The following is a 26,900-nucleotide window of genomic DNA, read 5'->3' on the forward strand; positions in this document are numbered from 1 at the left end:
GATTTCTACATTTGAATGCCATGTTTGTTGTTAATTATACTCTGTGTTATGTTCAAGTTGTTTTTGCACCGATAATGTTCTTTTTCATATTCGCAGACACTGTGTCAGTGGTGTCAATCATCCTATATCTGTTAAAGTTTTGTCATTTAGGGAAAGAAGCTTGCCCCATTACTGATGATTTCTCCTCAAAAAGTCATCATTATATTATGCTTTAAACTATTAACATCTTTAACATTCGTTTACAAACAGTTCTTCGGTGGCGCTCGAATTAAACCAAATTATCATTCTTCAATAACGATATTGATTCGAATGCTTTGAAGTACAAAGAAAGTGACGTGATACATGTGACCTACAGAATTAGACTTGTAATAACATGAGCAACGCGACGGGTGCACATGTGGAGCAGAATCTGATAACCCTTCCGGATCACCTGAAATTAATGGTGGGTTTCCTGTTGCTAAGTATCTAGTATTCTATGTTGTGTCATGTGTACTTTTATTTAAAACCGAGAATAGAAATAGGGAATGTGTCAAAGGGACAACAACCCGACCATAGAGCAGACAACAAAAGAAATATATATACTAGTTCAGTGCCTGTTTGTCTTGTTTTTAAGCCATGGCGTTGTCAGTTTATTTTCGATCTATTAGTTTGACTGTCTCTTTGGTATCGGTTGCCCCTCTTTTGAAGCAGTCATTATGTTTTTCATACATGCATGTATATCTACAACTGCAAGGCAGAATTATATCAAAATGATTTGAAAATAAAAAAAACTTTTGTTTTCTGGGTTCGCCTTGATAAGGAAATTTGAAAGCTAAAAATGTTAAATCCAAGTCTGTATAACTACCAAAACAAGGGAAGAGATAACATGAACCGTAAACATAGCAATATATTGTTATGCATTTACTTTTCTTCATTGGCTAGAGATATAGGGGGAAGGTTGAGATCTTAAAAACATGTTTAACCCCGCCGCATTTTTGCGCCTGTCCCAAGTTAGTAGCCTCTGGCCTATGTTAGTCTTGTATTATTTTTAACTTTGGTTTCTTGTGTATAATTGGGAGTTTAGTAAGACGTCCAATATCACTGAAATAGTATATATATTTATTTGGGGCCAGCTGAAGGAAGACGTCGGGTACGGGAATTTCTCGCTGCATTGAAGACCTGTTGTTGACCTTCTGCTGTTGCCTGTTATATGGTCGGGTTGTTGTCTCTTTGGCACATTCCCCATATCCAATCGCAATTCTATCAAATTTATCAAAGGTAAACATTACCTGAGTTAACTGAAACCTTCATTTCACTATATTTTTAAACTTAATCAATGACAAATTTAAGAACTCTATCAATCATGTCAATACAGAAGCACTGACTACTGTGCCTATTATATCCTGATGGGAGAAACTTCCACCAAAAGCCGTATCAACCCAGTGATGGAAAAAGAAATCGCATTTTTTTTAAATAATTGCGTTCAAAGCTCGTATCTTGATTAATCTTCGGAAGGGCCAATCAAAGTCAAAGATCTATTGGCGTGTGTATGAAAAAATAAAACATTATTATGATACCCACATTTATTGACAGAAAAAGCCAGATAAAACAGTTGAAGTATGTTATTCCAAAATACATTTATTCATACAGATTACTTAAAGTTTCAATTAGGGAAATTATAAATCCGTAGTATTTGGCATCCAAATTATCAATCCCTATGATGAAGACCTACCGAGATACATTGTTAGAAAATGTTGTAAGATAGAGAAAGAAAAGATAACTCATAGAAAATGATTTGCCATAACAGACAAAACAAAGATTTTTTGTATTAAATCCCTCTTAAATTATTCGAGAAATAACTCCATTGGCTTGCATCATCCGGAGTTACAACTTAAACATGCTGTACATGTTAGATGTTGTTTTTGTATCTTCTAATATTCAGTCGTCTTCCATGATATCTTCTACTATTCAGTCTTCTTCCATGATATCTTCTGCTATTCAGTCTTCTTCCATGATATCTTTTCCATTTTCTTGCTTTCATTTTCCTTGATTCTACACGATAAAAAGAAAGAAGAAAAATATCATTCAAATATTTTCATTTTACTATTAATTTTCAAAAATAGAACAAAATATGCTTTGAGTAGTAACCAGACATTTTATAACCATAGGTTCAATATACTAAAAAAGTAATAAAACTTTCAAAACCTTTCGTCTATCCTTCATGTTAAACAAGCGTTTTAATACATTTGATGTATGTTAATTACACGAGATAATATGATTCACCAAATAGGTTAAAAAGTAAAATCATAAAAATACTGAACTGTGAGGAAATTCCTAATCAAATGGCAAAATTAAAAGCTAAAACACATCATGCAGAACTGTTTATGAATTTACTATAACAACTAACTGACTAAATCAAACTGCCAAAGAGATCAGGGGTTAAAAACCTGGATACAACACTTACTTTAGAACAACAGAAGTAAATCAATTTTAAAATCTTATCAACCTTGATAAGCGTTATTTGATTCAATAAAATTGAGAATGGAAATTGGGAAAGTGTCAAAGCGACAACAACCCGACCATAGAGCAGACAACAGCCAAAGGCCACCAATGGGTCTTCAATGCAGCCAGAAACTCCCGTTCCCGGAGCGCGTCCTTTAGCTGGCCCCTAAACAAATATGCATACTAGTTCAGTGATAATGGACGTCATACTAAACTCCGAATTATATAAAAGAAAAATCATACCAGACTGACAAAGGCCAGAGGCTCCTGACTTTGGACAGGGGCAAATTTGCGGCGGGGTTAAACATGTTTTTTGAGATCTTTTTGTAATATCAACTGACCTGGACACACTTCTAAGGTACAGATCACGGAGGCTGTACAAGAACCAATACAACCTTGTCCATTGTTAGAATCTGGTGGGCTTTCACAACTTCTCTTTCTATATCTTATACCATTACCACATGTGACAGAACATGTTTACCTACCTGGACACATTTCTAAGGTGCAGATCACATAGACTGTACAAGAACCAATACAACCTTGTCCATTGGTAGAAGCTGGTGGGCTGTCACAAGTTCTTTTTCTATATCTAATACCATTACCACATGTGACAGAACATGGTCCAGTCGACCAGAAACCCCACTGACCATCAACTTTAATAGATGAAACTTTATTTCAATTTGTTTTCAAATCGTATCTACATATTTGATATTTGACAGCATTGTTGTTTCAAAACTTTCATATTCTTAGTATTACACAATGTTGATTAATGAGAGAAAAAAAGGTAAATACGATTTAACGTTGAACAAACTTTTTTACACAGATATGGGTTTTATTTTGAATCCCGTACAAACAAATACCTGGACAATCAATAAGGCTGCAATCCGATGTATCTACACTCGACCCATTACATGTTTGGCCACCCGCAGAAGGAACTGGACTGTCACATGATCGATTTCTGGAAAGAATGCCGTTTCCACATGTAACCGAACATATTGGGTTCGACCAGGAGCCCCATCCGCCGTCAACTATAAAAATATATAAAGATTATCAAAGTATCTCTTAATTTTATTATGAATAATAAATGTATGTTTCTTTACAATCTTTTAGTTGATTTTTTTCACATTTTACAGGGAACTTATCTTACAAAAAATGTCTTAAATGTCTTAAATGGCATGTTTTTAATGTCAATGCTTGTAATTTATGAATACTTTGTAACTCACATGAATCCACAGTGTTATGTTTGGTATGGTATTACATAATGATATTACCTATATAATAAAGTTCAACATATAATATATGTTATAGTAGAATTAGAGATTCAGGTGATATACCACCTTTAAATTGTGATATAACCAATAACTTTGATTCATTAATTTTTAAAACAGACATGGATTTCATTTTGAAACTCGTACAAACAAATACCTGGACAATCTCTTGAGCTGCAATCCGATGTTTCTACACTCGATCCATTACATGTTTCGCCACCCGCAGAAGGAACTGGACTGTCACAAGATCGGTTTCTGGATTGAATACCGTTTCCACATGTCACGGAACATGTTGGGTTCGACCATAAGCCCCATCCGCCGTCAACTTTCAAAAATAAATAAATTCTATCTAACTGATCCCTTAATTTTATGTTGAATAACAAATAAATGTTTCTTTACAATTTTTTAGTTGATTATCCACATTTTACAAGGAACTTATATTACATAGAGATGTCCTAAATGTATTGAATAGTATGTTTTTATTGTCTATGCTTGTAATCTATGAATACTTTGTAACTCACATGCATCAACAGTGTTATGTGCTTTTATGGTAAAACAAACCTTAGTTTCATTTTAAACCCCGTACAAACAATTACCTGGACAATCTCTTAAGATGCAATCCGATGTATCAACATTCGACCCATTACAAGTTTGGCCACCTAAAGAAGGAACTGGACTGTCACAAGATCGATTTCTGGATTGAATACCGTTTCCACATGTAACCGAACATATTGGGTTCGACCAAGAGCCCCATCCGCCGTCAACTATAAAAATATATAAAGATTATCAAAGTATCTTTTAATTTTATTATGAATAACATATGTATGTTTCTTTACAATCTTTTAGTTGATTTTTTTCACATTTTACAGGGAACTTATCTTACAAAAAATGTCTTAAATGTCTTAAATGGCATGTTTTTAATGTCAATGCTTGTAATTTATGAATACTTTGTAACTCACATGAATCCACAGTGTTATGTTTGGTATGGTATTACATAATGATATTACCTATATAATAAAGTTCAACATATAATATATGTTATAGTATAATTAGAGATTCAGGTGATATACCACCTTTAAATTGTGATATAACCAATAACTTTGATTCATTAATTTTTAAAACAGACATGGATTTCATTTTGAAACCCGTACAAACAAATACCTGGACAATCTCTTGAGCTGCAATCCGATGTTTCTACACTCGATCCATTACATGTTTCGCCACCCGCAGAAGGAACTGGACTGTCACAAGATCGGTTTCTGGATTGAATACCGTTTCCACATATCACGGAACATGTTGGGTTCGACCATAAGCCCCATCCGCCGTCAACTTTCAAAAATAAATAAATTCTATCTAACTGATCCCTTAATTTTATGTTGAATAACAAATAAATGTTTCTTTACAATTTTTTAGTTGATTATCCACATTTTACAAGAAACTTATATTACATAGAGATGTCCGAAATGTATTGAATAGTATGTTTTTATTGTCTATGCTTGTAATCTATGAATACTTTGTAACTCACATGAATCAACAGTGTTATGTGCTTTTATGGTAAAACAAACCTTAGTTTCATTTTTAACCCCGTACAAACAATTACCTGAACAATCTCTTAAGATGCAATCCGATGTATCAACATTCGACCCATTACAAGCTTGACCACCTAAAGAAGGAACTGGACTGTCACAAGATCGATTTCTGGATTGAATACCGTTTCCACATGTAACCGAACATATTGGGTTCGACCACGTGCCCCATCCGCCGTCAACTTTAAAAAAAAAAGTTTCTTCTAATTGATCTCTTTATGTTGTTATGAATATCAAAAAGATAATGCTTTACAATTAATATGGGGATTATCTTTATGTTTCCCATTGAACTTTCTGTTAACAAATTATGTCATAAATATCATGTCTTAATTGGCAGAGCTTGTATTCTATCAATTATTTTAAACTCACATAACGATTAAATTTTATGATGGTATTATATGTATTACCTGAAATATTGTATTAGATCAGAAAATGATAGAAAAATAGTTTAAACCACTAAGCTTTCTTTTCACCGTTATAGACACTTTTATCTAGAACATTTTGAAAAACTGTAACGAATTTTTCTTGTATGATATTGCATTTACCGCACTAGACAATTTGTCGTTTCAGAATCTAATGTATTCTGGGTAATATTTTCAAAAGCGTACACCAAAACGTCCTGATTGGTTAAAAATGTCATAAACAATGGAAATTTAACCAATGGCGTGACGTTACTTTCATTTTGGGGTACGATTCATGAAATAACCCATCATGCTTTAGAATCTGAAACGGCCAATTTCAGACGAAGTTTTGTGTTTGCATGTTTTTTATTTTCATATTTAACGTATGAATATCATATATTTGTTTATATCGAAAATCTTGATATGTAAGGATTTAATGATTTTTTTTTTAATTCATACGAAATGAAAGCAATTGACCATCATATATTTAGCAGTAAGCATTTTTGCGATGCAAAATGAGAGAATCACTGCTTTTTATTCGTATAAACATGAATAAATACAAATAACAATTCAATTCTACAGCAAAATTAGCTCCTTTTTCATAGTTTACAATTGTGATTGTTTTATATCATCACACAGTTTATTACGAACAAGTTATGATTATTATAAGTCGATTATAAACTATAATGTATATTGAAATGACGACTGTGTGCCCTTTTCTTCTAGCACAACTATGGATTGGTTTACTCTTTCAATTAAGCTACTACATACTAACCTGGGCACTTGGATACATCAATTTCATCTAAATCAGTACTTGTTTGAAAATCAGTGCAATCGCCTTCAAATACCCTAAGCTTGGTTTGACTAGACCTCCAGTCAATCAAATCAGTCATCTTGCAGCATATCAATGGATTATATTCAAGATACCTTCAACATGAACAAATACATTTATTTGAATATTCGATAAGTATATTTTCGTTCTTCACCTAATCGTATACTTCCTTTGGTAAAGGATTAGGTCCAGTAATACCCCTTTTTGGCCCCAAAATATAGCAGTTTTTAAAACATTTTATAATATAAGCTTTTAGTTATTTATTAGAAAGTAGAAGGCTTCTGCTACATTTTGTGTTAAATTTTAATAATGAAATATACATTGTATTTGATGATAATAGATTATATAAATAAAGGTTGAGGATGAACGTGGATGCGGCCACTTTCATTTTTTACAAAAACCATCTGAAAAGTGACATTTTTTGGAATATTTGATAGATTTGTCATATTTAAGTTTGAATCGGAGAGTTTTAATGACTAAAACAGTTGAAATATTTCACATAAACTAATTAAATCGACTGAAATAGACACTAAAGTGTTTAAAAAGTATTCAAAATCTTTCGTCAGATGAACCTGAAATTTGAGGCCAAAATCGGCCCTTACCGGACCTACTCCTTCCTCGTTCTTCACCTTAACGTATACTTCCTTTTGAATGATTTTTTTAAATGCAACGTGTTATTGCTAAAGAAATTAAACACTTCTTCATAATCGTTTGTTGTTTACCTGTAAATTAAAACTTTTGTAAGTTCAGTCATCCTATTGAATAAATATATTATTCTCTGTGGAGTTTATTCACTGGGACATTTACATTTCTCCAATCATTCATTAATTTATCCGAAGAGAATAAGTATTCTCTAAGTAAATGATAATACATGTATCAACTCACAAAAATTGCATGTGATGTTGTATTTATACAATATCAATCATATATTTTCAATCTCTTCGATATACACACTGATTTAAACATAAAACAGTTGATTTTTGACAAAATTTTAGCGTTGTCCTATTTATATTTTGTTTGTGTGTGTTTGGCAAATAAAAATGTAAAACAACAATGTTTAAATTAAGGCCTTCCTAAACATATTCTATGAGTAGACAAACACACACAAAAAAAACCGCAAAATTATCTATATTGTAGATAATTGTTCTTTTCTGGTAAATTTATCAAAGAGTGATGTAAAAACTTATCGGTCAGAACCATACCTATTGTATTTTTCAATGGGACAGTACATTGTTCAAAAATTTAAATTGACTCAGGTAATGCTACTCAAAGTGGGGACGTGTTTTATTTCCTTCGCAAACCAACAAAATAAAAACAAGAATGTGTCCCCGTACACGGATGCCCCATCCGCACTATCATTTTCAATGTTCAGTGGACGCTGACAATGGGGAAATCTCTAATTTGGCATTGAAATTAGAAAGATCACATCATAGAGAACATGTTTACTAAGTTTCAAGTTCATTGGACTTCAACTTCGTCAAAGACTACCTAGACCAAAAACTTTAACATAAAGCAGGACGAACGGACGGACGGACAGGCCAGAAAACATAATGCCCATAAATGGGGCATAAAACCTGCTTGATACGATAAAGATAAAATTAATTACCAATTAGGGTTGAATGGAAAGAAACTTAGATTGATTTGAAATACTAAAAGATTATTGTAATTCATTTAACAGATACATATAATTTGACAGATATGTTGACTACTAAAAGTTAAATTCTTTCAACGAAGAATGATAATTTTGTTCCAATTATGCAATAATGCATAATGAGTTCTAAGAATATATGAAATACAAAAAATAGCGTTTTAAGATATGCCAATAGTACTCACAAATATACTATATCTGTTAAATCTGCAAATACACTAGCTGATACCGTTGTCAAGTCGTTATCTTTTAAATTTCTGAAATACAAATATTGCATTAAAAAACAAAATAAGGAAATACAACAAAGGATAATAATATGACATCCGATGCCATTTTTATCAGATGCCGTTTTCAGAAAGTCACACAGTTTTCCAATGGGTATTGATGTTGGCCAGCTTTTCATGCAAGGACTGTATATATGTCGGTGCTGAATATATGCCTTTTGGCTATAGTAGCAACAATTGATATTTGAATAAAGACAGCTTAAAAGTTATGTACTTTTGATTTAAAACATGTGTTATGCAAATCACACAGCCAATGGGTCTCTATTGAAAACAGCACTTCAAATGTACCATTACAGGACAAAATTGATACAGCAGGTTTGTGTTGTTATGTAAGATTGTAATAAAAGCCCTGCATATAGGCTCCATATGAGGAATTTTTGAAAACAGTGCCAAAAGCAGTACAAGGAATAGTTATGTATGCCCCGTTATGTGTATCGTTGACAACTTCTGTCATGGTGGTGTACTCTCCTATTGTAGATACAGGGAGATAACTTCTATACCTTTAGATTTGAAAGCAACAACAGGGGTAAATTAACATTGTCATTAAAGCGGGAGGTTTGGCATGCCACAAAACCAGGTTCATCCCACCATTTTTTCTTAAAATGCCCTGTACCAAGTCAGGAAAATGGCCATTGTTATATTATAGTTCGATTCTTTGAGTGTTATATTCAATATTGTGTTTCTGTTGTGTTGTAGTTATCTTATATTTGATACGTTTCCATCAGTTTTAGTTTGCCACCCGGATTTGGGTTTTTTTCTCTATCGATTTATGCGTTTTGAACAGGGGTATACTACTGTTGCCTTTATGTAAGATACAGTGATACAGAAAAAAACTAAATAATAAATTCATTTCTCAATGACGCGCTCCTGTTTTTATCTTACACAAAACACATTAACCACAACAAATTACAAAGTGTAGTTATGTAATAATGACCTCCTTTAACTGAATGGTTTACGTTAAAATGAAACACTTACAATTCTCGCAATAATCCAAGACTTTTGAATGTATCGGGTTTTATGCTGGTTAATTTATTATCGTTTATTTTTCTGAAAAGTATAAGAGGATCAATATAAAATAAAAAAAATAGCACGCGATCACTTGTAGTGGGTTCTAGTTGTATTACTCAGGAGCGCTTGGTTGCTTCATTTTCTGATTATGAACTTTTTTATTTGTAATGTCTGTCATATAACTCCTAGTGTATTCATTTATAAATCTATATACTTAACTTATATACCTATATGGAGTCATTTCCTTTTAGAAAGATCGGTCTATTGTTTGACGGAACAACCCGGACGATACAAAGTTTCAATGAAATATGGATCAAGTCATAATATAATGGACTGTGTAAGGTCATTATGTTCTCTGATTTTAAGCATGCAAAGTATAGTTTGTCAAAACTTTTAATTCATTTCATAGTAATCGTGTTTTATGCCAATTTGGCTTTTACCGTACAATTGTCCTTAGTCATTAAAAGTTTCAAGCAGAAACAATCATTTCTTCTGTTTATTAGACGCCAATGATAAAAACGTCGTAAACGCAGAGTTTAATTTTCGGATTTTCTTTTTAATTTATCACTACAATAAAGAGACAATATGTGAGATTATTTTATAACGCAAAACTTTTCAATTCCTTTTAAAACAAGCCAAATGTTATCACATTGATGTAAAGGATTATAAAAATAATAAATTAAGACAATAAGGTTGAATCAAATCGTATTGGCAATCGAAATCTGACCACTATGACTTTCTGATATTTCTTTTACACTATCAAATTAAAACATATTCACATTTTCTATATTTGAGCAGACATGTAATTAAATGGGGCGTTTGCGGTCGAGCAATATCTCTCGTGAAGAAGAAAAAACTGCATTTCATGAAACAGGAGAAATAAAATAATCCCCTGTTTTAAAGTTAATATGAGCTATACCTAAGCTATATTAGACAAAACCGTTCGGAATTTTGGGTCATCAATACTCTTCAACTTCGTATTTTTTTAGCCTTTTTTAATACTTTATTTGTAATTTTTAGCCTTTTTTTATTCGGGCGTAGTCTTTTTTCCTCGAAACGCACGTCTTGCGTACACAATTTAATCCTGGTATCTATGCTGATAGGGCAAGGTGTAGGTGTAATTAAAATGTCAGCATGTCATTAGAAATGATTGGCTGATTAAATATCTGAAATAAAGGTTATCCGAATATCACCTCTTATTTGGGATTTTTAAACATTACACGAGGACAACCAATTCTAAAGGAGCAAGGTGACAGATCTGATTATAATCAGATTGTAATTTGTTTGTAACAATTTGAATAAAATCTGTTCAAAAACAAGAACCCTTTCAGCATGACAGTGTTCTATTATATGCCATTATGATATATTTCTATTATGAATTAGAAAATACGTTGAACCACAAACGTCAAAATTATTCAATCGCGTTGTGGAATGAACTATTTGTGGATTCTTATAAATTCTATATAACTTTTGGACTATTTTTAAATAACGGTCTATTTCTGAAATTACTTCTTACATACTTTTGATTTTTTAACCTTGTATGCCAATATTGCCTATGTGAAATTTTAAAATTGTTTGTATATACATTAAACGACAAGTATATGTGACGTATAAAATGTTCTGACGTCAGACACGCGAATCAATGAATGAGTTTGTGTGTGTGTGCTCTGTGAAGTTGTTCATTTTAAAATTGTTACAGGATGATAACTGATGTACCAATATTTTGACTATTTGATTTATTATGCCTGTTTAGTTCACGCATCATTGTAAATATAACGGAATTTGACAAGACAGTCATCAAAAAGGGGGGGGGGGGGGGGTTAGCGCTATAAAAAGGTTTAATCCGCCATTTCCTACATTTGAAATGCCTGTTCCAAGTCAGGAATGTGACAGTTCTTGTCCATTCGTTTTTGATATGTTTTGTCATTTGATTTTGCCATGTGATTATGGACTTTCAGATTGGATTTTCCTCTGAATTCAGTATTTTTGTGATTTTACTTTTTTCATGTACGTACAATCTTAACTATTTGGAATGTTAAATTTCTCTCATTAATCTATGTTGTCAATCAGAAAGGTTCGCATTTTTTTAATTTTTACTTTGATGTTTGCATGTTGGGATAAAAAGTAAAATCACAAAAATACTGAACTTCTAGGAAAATAAAATCGGAAAGTCTTTAATTACATGGTAAAATCACATGACAAGACACATCAAAAACGAATGGACAACAACTGTCGTATTTCTGACTAGGTACAGGCATTTTCAAATGTAAAAATGGTGGATTGAACCTGGTTTTATAGAGCTAAACCTCTCACTGTGTACGACTGTCTTATCAAATTCCGTTATATTCACAACGATGCGTGAACTAAACAGACATAATAAATATCATGGGTACATCAGTAAAATACTCACAAAAGTGACAAAGAACTAAGAGTAGAGAACGCACCATCTTCTATACTCGAAATTTCGTTGGATTCCAAATGTCTGCAAAAATATTTTAATATCATTTCATAGTTATAAAATCATACATGATGTGAATGTCCTTTGGTTTTTTGAGTCTTTGTTTATTCCTTGGTTTTGATTGTTATTGTCTTATAGTTTCATGCTGGTTCATACAAGAGTACAAGTAAACGCACGTTCCAACGTTCATCGTAATTGCCATTAAAGCGGGAGGTTTGGCATGCCACAAAACCAGGTTCATCCCACCATTTTTCTTAAAATGCCCTGTACCAAGTCAGGAAAATGGCCATTGTTATATTATAGTTCGATTCTTTGAGTGTTACATTCAATATTGTGTTTCTGTTGTGTTGTAGTTATCTTATATTTGATACGTTTTCCTCAGTTTTAGTTTGCAACCCGGATTTGGATTTTTTCTCTATCGATTTATGTGTTTCGATCAGCGGTATACTACTGTTGCCTTTATGTAAGATACAGTGATACAGAAAAAAAACTGAATAATAAATGCATTTCTCAATGACGCGCTCGTGTTTTTTTCTTTCACAAAACACATTAACCACAACAAATTACAAATTGTAGTTATGTAATAATGACCTCCTTTAAGAGAATGGTATACGTTAAAATGAAATACTTACAATTCTCGCAATGATCCAAGACTTTTGAATGTATCGGTTTTGATGGTTGTTAATTTATTGTCGTATATGCTTCTGAAAAGTATAAGAGGATCAATTCATCAACATAACATAAATAAAAAAAAAACGCGATCACTTGTAGTGGGTTCTAGTTGTATTACTCAGGAGCGCTTGGTTGCTTCATTTTCTGATTATGAACTTTTTTATTTGTAATGTCTGTCATATAACTCCTAGTGTATTCATTTATAAATCTATATACTTAACTTATATACTTATATGGAGTCATTTCCTTTTAGAAAGATCGATCTATTGTTTGACGGAACAACCCAGACGATACCAAGTTTCAATGAAATATGGATCAAGTCATAATATAATGGCCTGTGTTCGGTCATTATTTTCTCTGATTTTAAACATGCAAAGTTAGTTTGTCAAAACTTTTAATTCATTTCATAGTAATCGTGCGTTATTGCCAATTTGGCTTTTACCGTACAATTGTCCTTAGTCATTAAAAGTTTCAAGCAGAAACAATCATTTCTTCTGTTTATTAGACGCCAATGATAAAAACGTCGTAAACGCAGAGTACAATTTTCGGATTTTCTTTTTAATTTATCACTACAATAAAGAGACAATATGTGGGATTATTTTATAACGCAAAACTTTTCAATTCCTTTTAAAACAAGCCAAATGTTATCACATTGATGTAAAGGATTATAAAAATAATAAATTAAGGTTGAATCAAATCGTATTGGCAATCGAAATCTGACCACTATGACTTTCTGATATTTCTTTTACACTATCAAATTAAAACATATTCACATTTTCTATATTTGAGCAGACATGTAATTAAATGGGGCGTTTGCGGTCGAGCAATATCTCTCGTGAAGAAGAAAAAACTGCATTTCATGAAACAGGAGAAATAAAATAATCCCCTGTTATAAAGTTAATATGAGCTATACCGAAGCTATATTAGACAAAACCGTTCGGAATTTTGGGTCATCAATACTCTTCAACTTCGTATTTTTTTAGCCTTTTTTAATACTTTATTTGTAATTTTTAGCCTTTTTTTATTCGGGAGTAGTCTTTTTTCCTCGAAACGCACGTCTTGCGTACGCAATTTAATCCTGGTATCTATGCTGATAGGGCAAGGGGTAGGTGTAATTAGAATGTCAGCATGTCATTAGAAATGATTGGCTGATGAAATATTTGAAATAAAGGTTATCCGAATATCACCTCTTATTTGGGATTTTTTAACATTACACGAGGACAACCAATTCTAAAGGAGCAAGGTGACAGATCTGATTATAATCAGATTGTAATTTGTTTGTAACAATTTGAATAAAATCTGTTCAAAAACAAGAACCCTTTCAGTATGATAGTGTTCTATTATATGCCACTATGATATATTTCTATTATGAATTAGAAAATACGTTGAACCACAAACGTCAAAATTATTCAATCGCGTTGTGGAATAAACTATTTGTGGATTCTTATAAATTCTATATAACTTTTGGACTATTTTTAAATAACGGTCTATTTCTGAAATTACTTCTTGCATACTTTTGATTTTTTAACCTTGTATGCCAATATTGCCTATGTGAAATTTTAAAATTGTTTGTATATACATTGGACGACAAGTATATGTGACGTAGAAAATTTTCTAACGTCAGACACGCGAATCAATGAATGTGTTTGTAGATAGATGTTTGTGTGTTCTGTTAAGTTGTTCATTTTAAAATTGTTTACACGATGATAACTGATGTACCCATATTTTGACTATTTGATTTATTATGCCTGTTTAGTTCACGCATCATTGTAAATATAACGGAATTTGACAAGACAGTCATCAAAAAGGGGGGGGATTAGCGCTATAAAAAGGTTTAATCCGCCATTTCCTACATTTGAAATGCCTGTTCCAAGTCAGGAATGTGACAGTTCTTGTCCATTCGTTTTTGATATGTTTTGTCATTTGATTTTGCCATGTGATTATTGACTTTCCGATTGGATTTTCCTCTGAGTTCAGTATTTTTGTGATTTCACTTTTTTCATGTACGTACAATCTTAACTATTTGGAATGTTAAATTTCTCTCGTTAATCTATGTTGTCAATCAGAAAGGTTCGTATTTTTATTATTTTTACTTTGATGTTTGCATGTTGGGATAAAAAGTAAAATCACAAAAATATTGAACTTCTAGGAAAATATAAAAAGTCTTTAATTACATGGAAAAATCACATGACAAAACACATCAAAAACGAATGGACAACAACTGTCGTATTTCTGACTAGGTACAGGCATTTTAAAATGCAAAAATGGTGGATTTAACCTGGTTTTATAGCGCTAAACCTCTCACTTTGTACGACTGTCTCATCAAAGCCCGTTATATTTACAACGATGCGTGAACTAAACAGACATAATAAATAACATGGGTACATCAGTAAAATACTCACAAAATAGACAAAGACCTAAGAGTAGAGAACGCACCATCTTCTATACTCGAAATTTCGTTGTATTCCAAAAATCTGCAAAAATATTTTAATATCATTTCATAGTTATAAAATCATACATGATGTAAATGTCTTTGGTTTTTTGAGTCTTTGTTTACTCCTTGGTTTTGAATGTTATTGTCTTATAGGTTCATGCTGCTTTAAACAAAAGTACTAGTAAACGTACGTTCCAATGTAATGATGGCGAACAAGTAATTTACAAATTTAAATAATACCAACTGAAAATAATACTACAGTAGTTTGTCTTAAAATCTATCAAAATAAGATTGTTTCGAGTATCGTAATTTATTTGTGGTTATAAGAAACTGGAAGCAGCAATAGTTTACTGATTTTTCAAATCTACGTTTTAGAGCATAACGTATTAATTGAGATATGTAAACGTCACACAAAATTACAGAAAGTGTACAAAACAGCACCAATATTAAAACAGAGATAATACTTTATTCCGATTGGCTAACTGCAAATCACGTGTTATTTCTATAATATCGATATATTGTTAATCCCATGTATTATAAATTTGTGTTCACATTCGAGAAGAAACAAAATGCGATTTCGAGTATTATTGTACTTACAACATCTCTAGCGATGTTAATCCAGATAATGATGTGGCATCTATCGACTGAATTTTATTTTGATTTAGCTCTCTGAAAATAAAACCACGTAGTACAATTCTAAGAGTAGCCATTTTAATCAATAAATAGCGATTATTACGAAATTGTTAACTACCAAAGTAACAAATAAATACTGTAAATTCAGAAATCATTGTGAGGTTTTTATTTATGCCAATAATGCGACTACTTGAGTATCGCAATAATAAGAATTCGTATTCTGATATCAAAAACATATATTTGTATGCAGCTTTGCCTAAAATCGCAATTATTAAACTTTCATTTTTGTACATTCTTAAAAAAAAACTTAATAATAAATGCACGCAATAACTTCTGAATTTACAGTAGCCTAACTAGTTCCGTTGATCATATATTTTAAACAATATCTGCATATGACATAACTAAATTACAGATACAGATAAACCTACACATATGTGACAAATTTTGACACATTAACCTAAATTTGGTGTTGTGTCAGTGTTACACACACGTAAACTAAACACAATTCCCATTGATAAAACGCAAAAAAAAAAGTGTGAGGTAAATGATGTTTGTCTAGTATCTCAGATCCGTTAAATTACACTTAAAATCAACAAAAATATTACCCCATCCCTTTGCCAAATACTCCTTGGAGAAAAAATACCATTTGAAACAAACAGAAAAGATAAAACTGTAGTGATCCCTTATATCTCAATCCTTTTTTTCGTCTGTAAGCACGCTGCTGCAGCTTACGTAATCGAGACATCTTTAGTATATTTAAACTACTGCAAATCATCAAAATTGCTTTCATAAAGGAACAACCACTTAACTCCAAAAAGGGGGTATTTTTTTTTTATCTGAGTCAGATTTTTATTCGAGCGAACGTTTTATTCCGGGTTTTTTTCGATGATGGTGATCAAATACTTTTTTTTTCAATATTTAACACTATAATGTATGGGGAAACTTTTCATTCAGAATAAAAAAAAATTATCATCTGTATGACCAGATTTTTGTATCCAATTTGGGATCGGAATATTTCATCCCCCCTTTTTGAAGTCAAATGGTCGTTCCTTACTGCTAGAAAAGTTGATCGAAAGCTTTTCAATCGGTAACATTGAACATGTAAATGACATATAGTTTACAAGTGTTAACAAATCTTATGTACAGGTAATTAAACAAGGTGTATAAATGTGAACAAATTTTAATTTTAATGAAACTGGTTTCATGTAAACATGTTTACTGTACACGGCGTTTGGTGTGAACACGGTCTTAGACAATCGTTGATTAGACCATCGAAATAATATCGAGAAGAATAACAACGATTAGTTAGCATTCATTAGTTACATGGAGAGCTCTGTACTGTAGCATAGGATTTATCCAATTATTGTCTCCCTTTGATTTATATCATTAAATCACGATCATAATTGAAATGTGTAATTAAACGCCTATACTTACAAGCGTGTTGTATCTGTAGGAATATTTCTTGGAATTTGTGCTAAATTTTTTCTCGCACAATTAACTACAGTTCCACTACAATCACACATTGACAATGATGGTTCGGTACATGGCACAGCAAAACCTTCTTTTAAAAAGCTGAGGGTCAAAACTACTATTGTCTCAAACAACATGGTTCCAATTTTCAAGTCGGTGTTACTTTATGAAAATAGAAAAAAAAATTATGAAACATGTGAAAATACAGTTTTCTCATATTTTCTAGAGAAATTTAAAAAAACAACGAGACATAGTTGGAAATAGTATCATTTAAAATTGGGATGAATTAATCCTCAAATACTTGTAGACATATATGACCAAAAGCGACCTTAAGATATATCAAAATCATCTTTAGTCCAATTTTGCATGCAAGGGTAGTAACCATATTTTTTTTAATAATTTCTAAATTTATCAATGAATCTAAATTCAGAAAAGTTTGTTATAAATCATGACGATGATGAAGCAAATGGACATTCAAACTCACAAGTCGAAAATAAACTGACATCGCCATGGCCAAAATAGAAAAAGACAAACAGACAAACAAATGTACACAAAACACAATATAGAAAACTAAAGACTGAGCAACACGAACCCCACCAAAAACTGTGGGTGATCTTAGGTACCCCGGAAGGGTAAGCAGATCCTGCTACACATGTGGCACTCGTCGTGTTGCTTATGTTAGTACAAACCCGTTAAATAATCTAATTCGGTAGGTCACATTCGGGGAGAACGGGACGGGATTGTAGTTACAATATTTGGAAAATATCCGCTATCATCTGTGAAACGGATATTCCATAACGGTCAACCAACTCGTGGTGGCGTCCGTAAAATTTACGAAGGGATGATTTCAACTTCACCACTTGGAACTCTTTGTTTAATAGCTTTCTTGTGAGCAGCAATCCTGTATCAAGAAAATCATGAAAGGAAATACAAGCCCTACAATATCGTATCAACTCTTTTGCACTAGCAGTTCATTAACAGCGGTATATGTCCAGTGCTACACTATAAACATACTACTTCTTACATTCGGTGAGTTCGAAGCATACTTTTCTGGATTAATAATAATTTGAAATGCTCAACCCGAGACAATATACTAACTGCATTATATCACTTAACTATAATAAAAAAAAAAAGAAGATGTGGTATGATTGCCAATGAGACAACTGTCCACAAGAGACCAAAATGACCCCGAAATTAACAACTATAGGTCACCGTATGGCCTTCAACAATGAGTAAAGCCCATACCGCATAGTCAGCTATAAAAGGCCCCGAAATGACAATGTAAAACAATTCAAACGAGAAAACTAACGGCCTTATTTATGTAAAAAAAATGAACGAAAAACAAATATGTAACACATAAATAAACGACAACTACTGCATTACAGGCTCATGGCTTGAAACAGGCTCATACATACATAATGTGGCGGGGTTAAACATGTTAGCCTTTGTTTTAACAAAGCATGACAGATGTGAAACAAATAGAAATGACTGTTGAATGTGAACTTTTATCACATCAAAAACCTATGTTCGGACAAAACACAAATCAGTTATTGTAAAAGAGGGACCAAAGATACCAGAAGGAGAGTCAAACTCATAGATAGAAAATAAACTGACAACGCCTGGCTAAAAATAAAAAACAAACAGACAAAAAATAGTACAGAAGACACAATATAGAAAACGAAAGACTAAGCAACACGAACCCCACCAAACACTGGGCGTGATCTCAGGTGCTCCGGAAGGGTAAGCAGTAATTTGGGCATAAGCTCGTCATCGTGCTTCTGAAAAATTAGGTTTTTCCCTAAAGATAAAAATGTAGTAAAATAAACGAACATTTAAACATTTAAGAAAGTCTTGTATAGAAAATAAAATTGTAGACACATAGATGATGCTAACACAGGTATGAAGCATTGCAGAATAATTTGAAAATAACTTGAAATATGTTCCTTGTTACTTATAGCCACTGTTTTGATTTGTTGTTTTGACATGACTGGGTCAATCCCATCGCATACCCTGTTGACGAACCCAACCTCGGTTTCTTTTATTGTTCATTGTTTTACATTGATTTGCAGCTTGTATTTGAATTTGTATATTATTAAAATTGGTAAGCTACTTAATCCACAAATAAGACTTACTAAAGCAACCCGGACGGTCTATAACGACAGTAGGGACAAACTGTAAAGAGAATACATCTATTATGAAAAGAAGGACTAATATTTGATAATAAATTCCAAAATAAAACCAAATGCGTCTGCATTTACAAAGACATGCAACAAACATATGAACGTATGCCTTATAAATGAGTATTTTTTTTTATATCATCAATCACAATATTAACTTTGAACAAAACATATAATGTGAAAGGAAAATATGAAGGATGTGCTTAATAAAAAATAATAACGTAACAATAAGGGAAAATTTATTTTGACAATTTCAAATTTGAATTGTTTGAACCTTTATCTAAATATTTTGAAAGAAAACTACCTGTAGTAAAACGTTACAGAGAGGCAGAACATGAGGGGGATAGAACCTTTATCGGGAATCCGGGATAAGGTGTTTTTAAGCTCGGGATTTCGGGTTGGACTCTTTCGGGATCCGGGAATTCTTTTTTCGAATTTCGGGATGTCGGGATTTAAATTTATTTAAATTCGGGACCTCGGGATTTCGTGTTTTTAAGCCCGGGATTTCGAGATCAGGACCGCTCCTACCTCACCCCAACCCCACCCCATCGAACATGTCACAGGGATCTTTCAACTCATAAATTAAAAATCAAACTGACAACGCCATGGCAACAAAAAACGAATTACGACAAAAAGAACAGTCTACCAAACCCAAAATAGGAATATAAAGACTGAGAAACACGTACCCCATAGCAAAAAATGTGATCTCTGGTTTTCTGGAAGAAACTTCATTGCAAAACTATTTTCGGCTTAACTGCATTGCTTAATTTGTGTAATAAAACTAAATAGCTTATCATTAGATGCAATTGATGAAACTAAATGCTGAAAACCAATTCAAAGGAAATACCTGTTTAGTAATAATTCAATTAAATAATACCAGCTAATTCAACATGTTGTTACGTGTTAGTACTAACATACAAGACAAAGCTCTTCAGTTTTTAAAACTGGTTTGCCTTATAACCTTTTTAGACATTCATAGACCTCTTTGTGAATATATTTCATCTGTATTATACTGTCATAATGGTGATGTTACGATGGGTCAAAATAAATGAAAGAACTAGGAAGTTTGAAAGTTGATCGTATCCTTGGTAATACTAAGACTTTTGATAGTGAGACACCAATCTCATGTTTTACTTAAAAAAACAAACTATTATGATTGCCTCTTAGGAAAGGTAAAAATACCAAAACAAGTCTATAATGAATTTACTTTATAAATTGAGACACAATAAGAAAAAAAAATACGTGTTTCAGATTCATAACGAAATATCGATTGACGTAAGTAATGCTTAATTTAAGAAACGTGTTGACCATAAAGTGCATTATTTAAACATACGTACCTGCTGCTTTTGAGAAACCAATATAATGTTCATAGTCTGATGTACAAATATTGGCGCGAAGAATGCAATCTAACTCTTTGCATTTCATAATTGAAAGATAAATGTATATTTGCTGTTATAACTTAACTATCCGACAAGCAAATGCAAACACTTTAAGAACAATATCGAAAAAACCCATGCGAGGTCATCACCTTTGACGCACGAAAGAAGCTAACTACCATTACAGACAAGACACAAATATTCGGCATGTTCAGATGTACAGAAATGAAAATAATAACAAAACAGTTCTAATGTGACCTGACAAATAAAAATTTACCAAGCAATAACAAGTTGAAATAGAATTAATTTATTATAACACAACGAAAATCTTGTCTTTACTTACATTCAAATCGGTTCCCAACGTGGCTGATTCAAACAATTTGATCTGGTTCATGTAGATACAGATACTTGCAATGCTATACATGTATACATATATACCCTGACAATAATGGAGTTTTTTTTGTCATATTTGCGTATGAGGAAGAAGGAAGCTTTAATTCAATTAATGTCATTGGTTTGCTAAGAAACTTTTTTTCAATCAAGGATGAACGTTAAACAAACAACAAGATAAAAAAAATAGAAATTTTTTAGCAACAGATGGCAAATCCCAATAATCAAGAGAAAAATGTTGTATGTTATATTGTTAGTTGATAAAAGAGGGACGAAAGATACCAGAGAGACAGTCAAACTAATAAATCGAAAATAAACTGACAACGCCATGGCTAAAAATGAAAAGGACAAACAGACAAACAATAGGACACACGACACAACATAGAAAACTAAAGAATAAACATCACGAACCCCACCAAAAATAGGGGTGATCTCAGGTGCTCCGGAAGGGTAAGCAGATTCTGCTCCACATGTGGCACCCGTCGTGTTGCTTATGAGATAACAAATCCGGTAAATAGTCTAGTTCGGTAGGTCACATTTATGAAAGGGAAGGAGATTGTAGTTAAGACGTAAGGAACATATCCGATATCATTTGTGAAACGGTTATTCCATAACGGTCAACCAACTCGTGATGGCGTCCGTAAAATTTACGAAGAGATGATTTCAACTTCACCATTTGGAACTCTTGATTTAATAGTTTCCTTGTGAGCAATAACCCTCTATCAAGAAAATCATGATAGGAAATGCAAGCACGGGAATATCGTATCTTTTGGGAGATATATACACCGTATCAGGTGCTGCTGGAATGTTGCTACTCAGAAATGGAAAGTTCACAATAGGAAGGCTGAAATCATCTCTTTTGTTTATAATAAATGATAGATATAATGAATCATTCGCGAAAAATGAGATTGCTGCAATCCCATTTATTTAAATTGTGCAGTAATTTCAACTCTTTTGATATGTTATGCTTCACCCTACTATGTCTCATGTACAATTCAAAGTACAACGGTCATGCTCTACTCATAAAAAGTCAGGAGCATTTTTTCACGGGGAAGCATTGTATATGCACAACGGTCATGCTCTACCCATAAAAAGTCAGGAGCATTTTTTCACGGGGAAGCATTGTATATGCATTGCGGTCATTATCACCAATTAGTTGAACGATAATATTTTGTGTCACGATTTCCTGGTGACCAATGTTACAATAAACAAGAGCAGCAGTTTATCGATGTTCAAATCTCAGAAAACAAATACAGAAGACACAAATAAAGTAAGAAAACAAGAGGGAAACTCATTAAGGATGTTTGCTGCTCAGTTTGGAAATAAATAACTTTCCATAAAACTAGTATATATTGATAGGGGATCAATTGAGGATTAAAAAAATCAAAAAAAATATAGGGGTCAATGTGCTTGTTTTCGAGATATTAGCCATTGGAATTTTGGCGGGAAAATGTTTTCTCTTGATTTTTCATAGCTTTATCATTGACCACTTAGAGGTCTCAAAAACTACTTAAAAATAAATAAAATTTGATAAAACTTTTTCAAATGGCTTATAATTGAACATGTAAAAGATTTTTAAAGAGAAAAATGGGGGTTCATGGGCAAAAAATTTTAAGACATTCAAATGGATAAAACCAGAGGATTTCGAAAATCTTGCAAAAAATCCAAAACATGACAAGCAAACATCCTTAAGTCCAATGAGATAGTACTAACGCATTTTAAGAATAGTTGAAACGTTCTCAAATGTTTTCATTTCGAGTCATTGTATAGCTAAATATGCCGTATGAGTTCTATTCACTGTTGAAGGACATACAGTGAACTATAGTTGCTAAATTCTACGTCAATATGTGTCACGATGGCAATCATACAACATCTTCTAATTTATTCATTTTGAATGAATATCATGTGTGTAAATAAATACAGTGCTTAAATTATGACTGTGTATGCAACGTGTATTTAGATAGATCTGTTCGGGTTTTGGATTATGTGATCATTACTTGGCCTTTTTTATCGTGATTATTTGATTATCTAACCAAATATTTCATCATTATTTGATTATTTGATTATCTTGTTAAAAAACGAAAATTAATGATTATGTGACTATATATTGGCAAGCAATTTGTGATTATGGGATAAGATGGACACCCCCAAGAGGGGACTCGTTTTAGACCTCTAACAGGAGCTAACATGAACACGCAGGTGAAGGCCGTGGATATCTTTGGTCTGTTTTATAATAATTTTAGATAATATCAAAGATAGAACTGCACTGCCTTATCCCATACGCTTATTCCGGTTAATGTTCTATGAAAGTAGTAACATGTTTATATCAGCAGCTAAAAAAAATTTCTACAAGTCAAACAAAGATTATACTTTTTTTTTGTGTCTGAGATATTCCCGGGCTTGTATTTCCTATCATGATTTTCTTGATAGAGGATTGCTGTTCACAAGGAAGCTATTAAACCAAGAGTTCCAAATTGTGAAGTTGAAATAATCCCTTTGTACACTTTACGGACGCCATCACGAGTTGGTTGCAGACTTGGGGTAATTGTAATTGTAATCGTTAATCAGCTGTAATTGATTACAATTTTTCAAGTAATCATTGTAATCATTAATCAGCCAAAAATCTGATTACATGTAATTTGATTTAATCAATTACTTTTCAAAATACCCTGTAATCCTGATTACTTTTTGATTACATTCTGATTACAATGAAAAAGATCTTAAACTGTGTTTATGGTCAATAAATGAACAATTTTGTTATTCTTATTTAATAAATATTTACATGTTAAGATAGTTTGGTTTTCTTTATAAAACATGTTAATTGATTTGTATACTTCAGAAAAAAATATACTGTTACAGTATTGAAAAGTCATCATTTATAGCCTAAGAAGAGACATATAATACGATTAGTAAAATATATTGTACTGGACTCAGTTAAAGATATGGTACATATATTCACAATGTAAAGATGTACATATATATATATATATATATTTGATAATAACTGTTTTATTCAAGTAATATTATACTTTTCTTTAATCCTGAATTATGATCTTTTGTTAATATTGGGATTTTTGTCAACTTTGAATAGGAAACCAATTAAGGTTTGTTTTCATTGCAATTTCCAATTGAGTATAGCTGTAGGACAATGTATATGATAAAAGATTAATCAGACATGTGAAAATTTATCTAATTAGTACAAACTAAATTAAAAGTTGGAAAAATATCTTGTTCAAGATTAGCAAATTTTTGTATTTTCTTAAACTGGACATGTAAAATGCAATGATTTATAGGACCTGTATTTTGTTTACAATTTGATAAAACAATTCTATTAAAATTTTACATAGTTTTTAACTGGTAACTTTATTTCATCCATATTTTAACTTCCATAAACTGCACCTTGAAATACATATAAAGTCTCAAAGAGGTCAGAAGACAAACAGCAAACTCTTTATAATGCCATATTCAATTGAAGTCAAAATAATTCAGAGATTAATGCTGATAAAGTGTAATGGGTCATAACCAGTGACACAATGTTCATGTATGTATGTTGTGAACTTTTGTGGTTTATTAAATAGATGAAATTTGAAGTTATCATTTTCTAATGATAAAAACAAAATCCATTCTAAAAAGTGCTTTAGTTGTATCAAATGTTAATTCATTCATCATGTTCATATCATTCAAAATGTTTTTTTTGTTTTAAATTCATTGTAATCAGATGTAATCATGATTACTTTGCTAATGTAATCATTAATTTAATCAGACACTTTCAGAAATGATGTAATCATTAATTTAATTTAATCGTACAAATGACAAAGTAATTGTAATTTAATCAATTACATTGAAAGTAATCGGACCCATCTCTGGTTGGTTGGCCGTTATAGAATAACCGTTTCACAGATGATATCGGATATGTTCATTATGTCATAACTACAATACCCTTTCCTTTTCACGAATGTGGCCTACCGAATTATACGTCTATTTACCAGAGTTGTAATAACATACGCAACACGACGGGTGCTACATGTGGCGCAGGATCTGCTTACCCTTACAGAGCACCTGAGATCATCCCAAGTTTTTGGTGGGGTACGTGTTGCTAAGTCTTTAGTTTTCTATGCTGTGTCTTCTGTACTTTTATTTGTCTGTTCGTCTTTTTATTTTTAGCCATGACGTTGTCAGTTTATTTTCAATCTATGAGTTCGATTGTCCCTCTGGTATCATTCGTTCCTCTTTTAAAGGCTATGTTTGCTAACAAAAGTGTGCTTATCATATGCTCAGCGAACTTGGATTCTCTTTTTTTTAATGGTTAAAATCTAGTTGCTTTCGATCTTCCATTTTTTAATTGATTTGGCATTCCAACTGTTAATGAGTCTTGCGTAGACGATATATGTGTCTGGAGTACAACATTTTACACCTGGTTTATATGATTAGTCTTTCTGTTCTATTTTATTTGCTTTTAAATATTCGTTAGCTTTTTAAAGTTTAAATACAATGTGTATGTTTCAGGAATTACTGTAGAGTAATATTTTGTGTGTTTATGAAGAAGCAACCTGAACAATTCGGTGCACACTATTTAACCCACGTGTCGAGTTATTTCAAAGTGTGCACCACATAGTTTATGTTATTTTGAACGGACAGAAACACTATTACAGTCCTTCTTTATAATTTTACTCCAAATTCCATTTATAAAGTGTAACTCATCATAAAAAAAATCCGTTGGTGACGTCATGGTCGCATGACAAAATGATATCTATGAGCTGATAGACAAAATACTTTCAGCCAATCAAAAACAGTAAAAACACAAAAATATGTCATATTCCTGACTTGATGCAGGCATTTTCAAATGTAGAAATGTAGGATTGAACCTGGTTTTATAGCGATAGACATGTCACTTGTATGACAGTCGCATCAAATTCCATTGTATATACAACGATGCGTGAACAAAACAGACATAATATGTTAGGGATACAGCAGTCATCACTGTGTCACAATCTCAATTAGAACAAATACAAACAAAAATTTAACAAAAAAACACTAAAACATCTATCAAATTTAACAACCACATTCATTGCGTACTTATATATGTATTTTAAAAAAGACTAGTTACATTAGAGTTTAAATCTTTACACAATATTTGAGGCCGTACTGTGATCCCCACTCTGGTTCTGGTTCATTGCAACCATACAACCAACCTTATTGTTATACTCAACAACAAATATGATTTTTTAAGGCAAGTATTTCCCAACAAATTCATCAGGGTCGGTGTTGGGTTTACAGTAATTAGAATAAGCAACAAGTGGAGAATGAAATGCACAAAACAAACCGAAGACAAATAGGCAAAAAAAAGAGAATAATGGGATGCTTAATATAAAGAACAGATAATAACAGGCACATTTTTATTTTATGGAAAAAAAGGAAAATACGGCTTAAACAATTAGAGATGACAGATTCGAAAGGCCCCAATGACGATCCTATTTCATTAGAATTATTATTCTTCGCGTCCTGATTTGACCATTCAAAAAAAAATTATAAAAATATTTTTTTTAGAAGTGAACAAGCTTGAGTAGTCTATATGGTCATTAATAATACAATTAAACCTGACTTAACCGAATCCTGCATAAACCGAATACTTGTCTAAAACAAACATGTTCCTGAACACTGTCATATAAAATTATGTACGTTGTGAACCTGCCAAAACCGAAAATCGGCCACAACCTAACAAAATCTGAACTCCCAAAGAGGTTCGGTTCAAACAGGTTTCACTGTATATCGATATTTTGTT

At 32.1% G+C, this 26,900-nt stretch overlaps 2 protein-coding genes across 3 annotated transcripts in view; both read right to left on the minus strand.

Moving 5' to 3' along the window:
- Positions 1–21,093, minus strand: part of LOC139498025 (coadhesin-like) — a 56,616-nt gene extending 35,523 nt beyond the window's left edge. The window contains exons 1-9 of one of the 2 annotated variants that reach the window (XM_071286323.1): positions 21,072–21,088; positions 19,308–19,347; positions 17,140–17,337; positions 15,670–15,741; positions 15,041–15,112; positions 12,599–12,670; positions 11,919–11,990; positions 9,476–9,547; positions 8,402–8,473 (exon numbers count right to left, since the gene is read on the minus strand). In XM_071286323.1, the coding sequence (XP_071142424.1) occupies positions 8,402–8,473; positions 9,476–9,547; positions 11,919–11,990; positions 12,599–12,670; positions 15,041–15,112; positions 15,670–15,741; positions 17,140–17,312 (605 nt within the window). In that variant the 5' untranslated portion in view covers positions 17,313–17,337; positions 19,308–19,347; positions 21,072–21,088. Of the gene's footprint in view, positions 1–8,401; positions 8,474–9,475; positions 9,548–11,918; positions 11,991–12,598; positions 12,671–15,040; positions 15,113–15,669; positions 15,742–17,139; positions 17,338–19,307; positions 19,348–21,071 lie in introns of both variants that reach the window. The other variant, XM_071286324.1, reaches the window with a different exon arrangement.
- Positions 1,558–6,629, minus strand: LOC139499238 (coadhesin-like). Its single transcript, XM_071287913.1, has 7 exons — positions 6,512–6,629; positions 4,911–5,078; positions 4,346–4,513; positions 3,907–4,074; positions 3,342–3,509; positions 2,967–3,134; positions 1,558–2,031 (listed from the first exon to the last, which is right to left on the minus strand). The coding sequence occupies exons 1-7, from the start codon at positions 6,627–6,629 to the stop codon at positions 1,889–1,891; spliced, it is 1,101 nt and encodes a 366-aa protein (XP_071144014.1). The 3' UTR covers positions 1,558–1,888.
- Positions 21,094–26,900: the final 5,807 nt, after the last annotated feature.

Source organism: Mytilus edulis, chromosome 12 (genome assembly GCF_963676685.1).
Source record: "Mytilus edulis chromosome 12, xbMytEdul2.2, whole genome shotgun sequence".
In the NCBI taxonomy this organism is placed as follows: Eukaryota; Metazoa; Mollusca; class Bivalvia; order Mytilida; family Mytilidae; genus Mytilus; species Mytilus edulis.

Bases quoted from the DNA above. Each gene is read 5' to 3' on its own strand.
- LOC139499238 (XM_071287913.1), bottom strand. From the start codon at position 6,629: ATGACTGATTTGATTGACTGGAGGTCTAGTCAAACCAAGCTTAGGGTA. The intron at 4,514-4,910 runs GTATTTGTTTGT...ATATTTTTATAG, and splicing joins CAGCTCAAGAGATTGTCCAG to TTGACGGCGGATGGGGCTCT. The intron at 3,135-3,341 runs GTATTTGTTTGT...CATCTATTAAAG, and splicing joins CAGCCTTATTGATTGTCCAG to TTGATGGTCAGTGGGGTTTC.